We start from the raw sequence: 8,101 nt of genomic DNA, 5'->3' as shown, positions 1-8,101 counted from the left end.
CAGGGTAAACACCACAGCCTGACACGGGCAGGTTATTCAGCAAGCCTGGCCCTAGACTGACCCAGGTTACTCAGCAGGCCTGGCCCAAGCCTCGGGTCAGTCGGGCACAATTGCTTTCAGCACTTGGGACTCCAGATGCAAATGAGGGCCCTGTCCGGACAGGTGCAGGCATCAGCACGGAAACCGGGCATTTTGCAAAGAAAGGGCAGGTCTTGTCTGTACTTCCCCTAAGGACACTGCTCCAGGAAGCGGAGGGTGACCTAATTCTGACTCAGCAGGGTGGCTCAGGGACATGCCCATGTTTCCACACTCACTGCCCAGAGAACAAACCTTGCAGCAAGTTGGTGGCCTCAGGAGGAACCCAGGCAGCTTGTCAACCATTCGTGGCTGCACAATCCCTTCCCCACTGATGCCTGGGCAGGCTCCGAGCCCACCAGGCAGAGCCCACCTGCATATCAGAAAACCACCTCAGGGGCCAGGAAAGGGTGGGGTCCTCCCAGGAGAGATGCTTGGGCAGAGCAGGAAGGCTCCACACCAGGGCAGGCAACCAATTGGGCAGCCCTATTCTCAGCCTGAGAGCCACTCAGCGTGTGTGCCACAGCTCTTCAACTCTGCCCTCGCAGGGCGAAAGCGATTTGAATTTCATATAATTTTCACACGTCACAAAATACTATTCTTGCTCTGATTTGCTTCAACCATTTAAAAGTGCAAAAAACCATCCTCAGCTTGCAGACTGTACAAAACCAGGCAGTGGGTGGGATCGGCTGTGGTCATAGTGTGCTGACCCCTAGTCTCGATGTTCCTCCGGCCTCATGCACACAGAACATCCCACGAAAGCCCAGGGCTGTAATCCTCACGAGGCAAAAACGCAAGAACCCCAGACTGAGGTTCCGGGAACCGGGCTGACCAAGCTCTCCTAGCCCTGGCCTCCTCCCAGCCTGGGCCTTGACCCAGCCCCTGGCTGCCCTGGGGCGCTTTGGGGTTACCACCAGATGCCCCGCAGGCCTTACTCCATCTCCTGGCGCTCCGCCTCCTCTTGGCTCAGGTCCTCCTCCACTCCGTAGTCCAGGATGGAGCCCACGCCAAAGGCCCTGTTATGCCGGATTAGGGGCTGGATGGACTCCTGGTCCTCACCGGCCACAAACTGTCCGTAAAAAGTCATCTTCATCAGCCTGTCGAACAGCCGTTGTCCTAGAAGCCTCCTGGTGAAATGGAGCAGCTGAAAGGCAAAGGGAAGAAGTTGTCTCGGGCCAGCAGTCTCCCCTGTCCCCAGCAGGACACCCTGCTTCCCTGGCCCCTTCACTCCAACCACAAAGCCTGGACACTCTCCTAGGGCCTCCATCTTATTTAATTTAATTTATTTATTCACTTATTTATTTATTTACTTACTTACTAGAGGCCCGGTGCACGAAATTCGTGCACTGGGAGTGGGGAGCGTCCCTCAGCCCGGCCTGTGCCCTCTAGCAGTCCAGGAGCCCTGGGGGTGGGGGGGTGTCCAACTGCCACAGAGGCAGGAGAGGCTCCTACCACCACAGCTGTGCTCACCACCGTGAGCCTGGCTTCTGACTGAGCAGAGCTCCCCCTGTGGGATCTGGTTGAAACCAGCTCTCCAACATCCCCCAAGGGGTCCCAGATTGCAAGAGGGTGCAGGCCAGACCAAGGGACCCCAACGGTGTACGATCAGGGCCGGGGAGAGATGCGGGAGGTTGGCCAGCCAAGAAGGGACTGCGGGAGGGCTCCAGGGCATGTCGGCCCCCAGCAGCAAGCTAACCTACCGGTTGGAGTGTCTGCCCCCTGGTGGTCAGTGCATGTCATAGCGAGCGGTTGAGTGGCCTTAGCATATCATTAGCATATTATGCTTTGGTTGAACGGCCGACTGGTCAACCGGGCACTTAGCATATTAGGCTTTTATTATATAGGAAGGATTTTTGTTAATCTTCACTCAAGGATATTTCTTTCCATTGACTTTTAGAGAGAGTGGAAGAGAGGGGAAAGAGAGAAAAACATCAATGTGAGACATCAATTGGTTGCCTCCCGCACACACCCCAATCAGGGCTGAGACACATCAATTGGTTGCCTCCCACACACACCCCAATCAGGGCCGGGGATCCAGCCTGCAACCAAAGTATGTGCCCTTAACCAGATTTAAACCTATGACCCTTCATTCCGCAGGCCAATGCTCTAACCACTGAACAAAACTGTCTAGGGCCCCAGGGCCTCAATTTTAGAGTAGAGACCACCCAAAGCAGCTTGCTAGTCTGCCTGCAGCAACTGTCAATCACCATTCCTCATACAGGGTGGGTCCCAAGAGACACCGCTGTGGCCACTCCTCCTAGCCCTGCATGCTCACAGAGGGTCCGAGCGGCACTCGGCAGGTGCCCGGCCACAGCAGGTGGATAAAGAAGTCAACGGCCGGTCTCCGGGAAGAGCAATGGGCATGTTCACATTCCCTATACCCACACCTCAGAGGCTACGCTGGGGAAGAGGAGGACTTGGTACAGCTTTCTAGAAGGCTAGTTTGTTCACTGCTAAGTCCAAGTTCCTAATACAGTGCCTGGCAAGGGACCAGGTCTTCAAATAGTTGTAGAACAAACAAACATGTGCGGAATGAATCTGGGGTGAGGTGTAGGTGGCAATAAGCCAGGTGGACCATCTGCAGAGTTCTGTGAGAGGAGAGCCCGCCCTGGGACCAACGGGGGCCACGGCAGACCAACAGCTCAGGCGGATGTGTCCCCGAGGAAGGCAGCTGCCCCCCAACTACCCAGCTTTCTCCTCCAATCACATCCCACATTTCTGCCGTTCATTCAAATGCCCTGAGCAGCCGCTTCACGCCAGTACAATTCTGGGCTGCACAGAACAGGGGAGCTCATGGGCTACCGGGGAGAGACTCCAAAGAAGGGAGGAGCAAGGTCACTCCAGGGCAGTGGTTCTCAACCTTCTGGCCCTTTAAATACAGTTCCTCATGTTGTGACCCAACCATAAAATTATTTTCGTTGCTACCCATCTTTGTGACGGAGTGAGGGTCAATTTGCATATTACCTCTTTATTATATAGGATAATGTAGATACTGTTGTCATCACCCTCGTTTTTCACATGAAGCAACTGAAGCAAGAGATATTCAATAATTTGCCCATGGTCACATTTTTAGTAAGTGACCAAAGCTGGGGTTTGAACCCAGGCGGTCTGACACTGGATGGTGTGTTACTCTGGTTGCTAAGTATAGCAGGAAGTTTAAGATCCAGGATTGAGGTTGGAGAAAAAAATTAGGAGAGGTAGATTTGGGAGTCATCTTTGAGGCAGTGTTTGATTTATAAGGTAGGTGAGATTTATAAGGGAGGAAGTAGGAAACCTAATTTAGTTGTGGGCAAGGATTGAGCTTTGGGTTCCCTCCCTAGGGAGCAAGAATAGGAAATGGAACCAACAGAAGAGCATCAAAAAGGAAGGAAAAGCAGAACAAGAGAATATGAGTAAGATGTCTTCCAGTGAGAACGTCATGTTTGTCAAATGAGTTTTTTAAAAATATATTTTTATTGATTTCAGAGAGAATGGGCGAGGGAGAGAGAGATAGAAACATCAATGATGAGAGAGAATCATTGATTGGCTGCCTCCTGCATGCCCCCAACTAAGGATCGAGCCTGAAACCCGGGCATGTGCCTTTGACCAGAATTGAACCCCAGACCCTTCATTCCGCAGGCCAATGCTCTAACCACTGAACAAAACTGTCTAGGGCCCCAGGGCCTCAATTTTAGAGTGGAGACCACCCAAAGCAGCTTGCTAGTCTGCCTGCAGCAACTGTCAATCACCATTCCTCATGCAGGGTGGGTCCCAAGAGACACCGCTGTGGCCACTCCTCCTAGACCTGCACGCTCACAGAGGGTCCGAGCGGCACTCGGCAGGTGCCCGGCCACAGCAGGTGGATAAAGAAGTCAACGGCCGGTCTCCGGGAAGAGCAATGGGCATGTTCACATTCCCTATACCCACACCTCAGAGGCTACGCTGGGGAAGAGGAGGACTTGGTACAGCTTTCTAGAAGGCTAGTTTGTTCACTGCTAAGTCCAAGTTCCTAATACAGTGCCTGGCAAGGGACCAGGTCTTCAAATAGTTGTAGAACAAACAAACATGTGCGGAATGAATCTGGGGTGAGGTGTAGGTGGCAATAAGCCAGGTGGACCATCTGCAGAGTTCTGTGAGAGGAGAGCCCGCCCTGGGACCAACGGCGGCCACGGCAGACCAACAGCTCAGGCGGATGTGTCCCCGAGGAAGGCAGCTGCCCCCCAACTACCCAGCTTTCTCCTCCAATCACATCCCACATTTCTGCCGTTCATTCAAATGCCCTGAGCAGCCGCTTCATGCCAGTACAATTCTGGGCTGCACAGAACAGGGGAGCTCATGGGCTACCGGGGAGAGACTCCAAAGAAGGGAGGAGCAAGGTCACTCCAGGGCAGTGGTTCTCAACCTTCTGGCCCTTTAAATACAGTTCCTCATGTTGTGACCCAACCATAAAATTATTTTCGTTGCTACTTCATAACCGTCATGTTGCTACTGTTATGAATCGTCATGTAAATATCTGATATGCAGGATGGTCTTAGGCGACCCCTGTGGAAGGGTTGTTCGACCGCCAAAGGGGTCGCGACCCACAGGTTGAGAACCCCTGCTCCAGGGGATGATTTAGAACAGGGAGGGCAGTGTTTGCTAACTGGCATGCAGAGAGGGGGGCTTGCCAAGGTGAGGGGGTGACACAGCTGCTGCCATGGGACAGCCAGAGCGAGAGGAACCTCCCGGGGATGGCTGCTGGGAGGGCCCCCACCCCCACCCCCACCCCCATCTGGGAATTCCTGGGTCTTCTGCCCCTATCCCAGCTACAGACAGGAAAAGCCTGAGGGTTCTCAAATAACAGAACCCCCTTTATTGGGGGGAAGATCTGTTGGGATCAGGGTTTCAAGGAACAACCTCAAGCAGCCCACACTGGCCCGGAATGGGGATGGCGCTCATGGCGATGCCTCAAGGCCACCTGGGAGCAGTGCAGGGCGTCCCAAGGACAAGGCTCTCCAGCCATCACCTCTGTCTTGCTGCAGCCTGTGTCTAATTCTACTATATCTCGTTGTTTTTATAAAGGGGATTAGATATGGAAAACGAAAGTGCCAACAGGGAGGACAGGGCAGGCCTCCCTTTCTCCCCGCAGCCTAACACTGAGCCACGGCCAAAGCAGCCTCGCAGGAGGAAAAGCAGGTCTTTTATTACCATTATCATCATTATTATTGATTTTTTAGAGAGGATAGATAGAAACATCGACGAGAGAGAAACATCATTGATCGGCTGCCTCCTGTACACCCCCTGCTAGGGATCGAGCCTGCAACCTGGGCATGTGCCCTGACCGGGAATCAACCAGTGACCTCTTAGTTCATGGGTGGATGCCCAACCACTGAGCCACACAGGCCAGGCAAAAACTTGCCGTAAACATATCAAAGATCATCCAGTGGCAGGCGGGGCGGAATGACCATCACCCGGCTCTGGAAGGAACCCGTGACAGTGTGCGTACCAGCTCTGGCACCCCGTGTGGGGGTGTCTCCTCCCAGGCCTGCAAACCTTCCCATCCAGGGCCACATGGTAAATAATTTATTTAGGCTTTGCGGGCCAAACTGCCTCTGTCATCACTATTTAACTCCGCCAACACAGCCCAAAACAGCCACAGCCACCACTAATGGACGGAGCAAGAGCAGGGCCGATGCTTTAGTGACACAGACAGGAAGGCAGGGATCGGGGACCCTGGGCTGATGCCCTCCCACACACCCTGCACTGCGTTCTTCGCTGACCTACTCTGCTCCAAGGGCAGGGGAGCTCAGAGGGCGTGGCCACCCAGGTCACGGAGCCAGTCACTCACCCCTCACCCTGGAAAGGGGAGGCCGACTTGCCACAGGGCCGTGCAAGGGCACAGGGCAGGGCGGGCAGTTTCACATCCAACACCAGAACAAGTGGCCGCTTTGCAGCCATCTGGGCAGCACAACCTGACAGGAGGGCAGCCCCACCTTCTCTCCAGGTGGGGGCACCCTTCCTGGATTTAGAATCCTGCACCAGTCACACACACTCTAGTTCTCATGTCAGACATGGATGCATGCAGCCATGGGGGCTTTAGTGGGCCGTCTCTCCCTGCCTCTGGCAGGGCCACTTGTCATCACCTGCAGTGTCCCCTCCCACCACCTTCTGCACTGGCTCAAGCCCAAGCACAGAAGCCTTTGTCACGGAAGACCTGGATTTTCTAAACAATCTCAGTGTGGCCCCCACTGAGTCCGGAGCCAATGCAACAGCTCAAACCCGGCTCCACAGGCTGCCACTGTCCCTGGGAGCAGATTTAATGACCCCCAGCACCCCAGCAGGAATTGCAGGGACCAGCGCCCCTGAGCAGGAGTAATTCTCAGCAGGAAGAATTTTCACTGCAGGGCAGAGGACAGGCAAGGGCCACCAGTCTGTGTAGTCGGTCTGGCCTCTGCCTCAATTCCTCCAGTCCCAGGCACCGAGACCACCATCACTATGGAGACCACCAGCAATGACAAAGGTAGAACAGGCCCCACGGGGTGGGGGGCAGGCAGAGCACCTCCCACCGATAGTGGGCTCCTTGAGGGTGTCCCCAGGGCACAGGCTGGACTTGAGGGAGCCTAGGAGGGGCCCCCAGCCTCTTCAAGGCACCCGCAGCTCAGTCCCTGCATCCCAGCACTTGCCCCTCGCGGGCATCACAGAGAGCGCCCCCCGCCCCAGGTAACCGAGGGCCTCCGGCTTCGCTGGCTTCACTGCTGGTTTTGAACCTGGGGAAGAAAATCCAGGGCTGTGCCTAGACGAAATATGGCCTCGCTGGTTCCAAGCCCCCTCCCTCCCTCCCTTCCACCCACACCAGGGGCACAGCTTCTGCGCCGCTCATCCCAGTTCCGCCTGGCAGTCCCCATGGTGCCCAGACTGTGGGAGCCAGTCCTGTATTTCCCCTCTGCAGGGACCCCAGACAACCACTCTCTTCTTCCCTAAGTCTTCCCGCCCCCAGCTGCCTCCTCCCCCTGAATGCTGCACCACCAGTGCTCCCTGCTCCTTTCTGGCTTCCCCTCAGATGTGGGTGCTCCCCAAAGGGCCATCACTTCCCTCAGCCCCTTCTTGCCCTCCTCCCTCAGTTGGCCAGGGTCACTGCTTTACCTCGGGGCTTCCCCGCTGCCACAAACACGGGATGGCTTCCCAGAGGCCTCCCCTGCTCCAGTTCAGCTCCTCCCTCCTCCCATCAGTCCCAGACTCCACATCTGACCATGCAGCTTCTGGAAGGATCCAGGCCAACACCTCCACTGGCCGCACAGTCCCTTCAGAGCCGCCAGACGCTGACTCTCTGGACCTGAGCCCTCACCTCCCACCTGCGGTGGCCCGGCCTTCACCGAAGCCTGAGATGTGGCTCCGTGCTCCTTGGTCCAGCCTCCCCCCAGGGGCGGAGGGAGGCAGCACAATGCCCTTCAGCAGTCTCACCTGAGAAACCCCGGCCAACCAACCGCAAGAAGAACCTTCCGGACCCTTGGTACCAACTGGAGCCTTGCAAACTGTTCCCAGGATCCTTTTTAAAAAAACTGCATCTCTACCCAGAGGGACAGTGGCTAAGGCAGCGAGTGCCCGCTTCTCACCTGCCCAAAGCCCTCACACTGTTCAAAGTTACCGCGTTAAAGGTTTAAAAGTCTGGTGTTTGAGCAGCTTCCCATCTCCTCCCCCAACACCATCTGTTCATAGTGGCTGCGTCTGGGAAGCCCCTGGATCTCGGAGAACTCTGGGGACCCGGACTACGACGAACCCTTCAATTCCACTAGACCTCGCTTGGGGCAGCACGGAGGACACCCCATTTTAAATTTCAGATCACAACTTCGTATTCCTGCGGGCGGTACCGGGCTTAACGTGGAGCTGTTCTTTGTTTTTAGCTGGTAGTATACTGAGGAGTCGCAAAATTCAGGGACCAAAGGCATGCAGGAAACACCTCCCTCCCCGACTTCCCTCGCTACAGGCGATGCCCAATAAGCCTCTTCTTTAGACTCTGAAAGTTCGTAACGAATCCCGGGACGAGCAGAGGAACCCGGGGGCCTGCGTA

The 8,101-nt window shown here is 55.4% G+C and overlaps 1 protein-coding gene across 2 annotated transcripts in view; it reads right to left on the bottom strand.

The window, feature by feature from the left end:
- Window positions 1–7,300, bottom strand: part of LOC102259530 (proline dehydrogenase 1, mitochondrial) — a 20,788-nt gene extending 13,488 nt beyond the window's left edge. For both annotated transcript variants that reach the window (XM_014547145.1, XM_005875547.2), the window contains exons 1-2: window positions 7,283–7,300; window positions 1,011–1,219 (exon numbers count right to left, since the gene is read on the bottom strand). In XM_014547145.1, coding sequence (XP_014402631.1) covers window positions 1,011–1,219; window positions 7,283–7,285 — 212 coding nt within the window. In that variant the 5' untranslated portion in view covers window positions 7,286–7,300. The remainder of the gene's footprint in view (window positions 1–1,010; window positions 1,220–7,282) is intronic.
- Window positions 7,301–8,101: the final 801 nt, after the last annotated feature.

Source organism: Myotis brandtii, unplaced genomic scaffold (assembly GCF_000412655.1).
Source record: "Myotis brandtii unplaced genomic scaffold, ASM41265v1 scaffold463, whole genome shotgun sequence".
NCBI lineage: Eukaryota > Metazoa > Chordata > Mammalia > Chiroptera > Vespertilionidae > Myotis > Myotis brandtii.
Note: the sequence above shows the minus strand (reverse complement) of the source record. Positions and strands in the feature narration are given on the sequence as shown.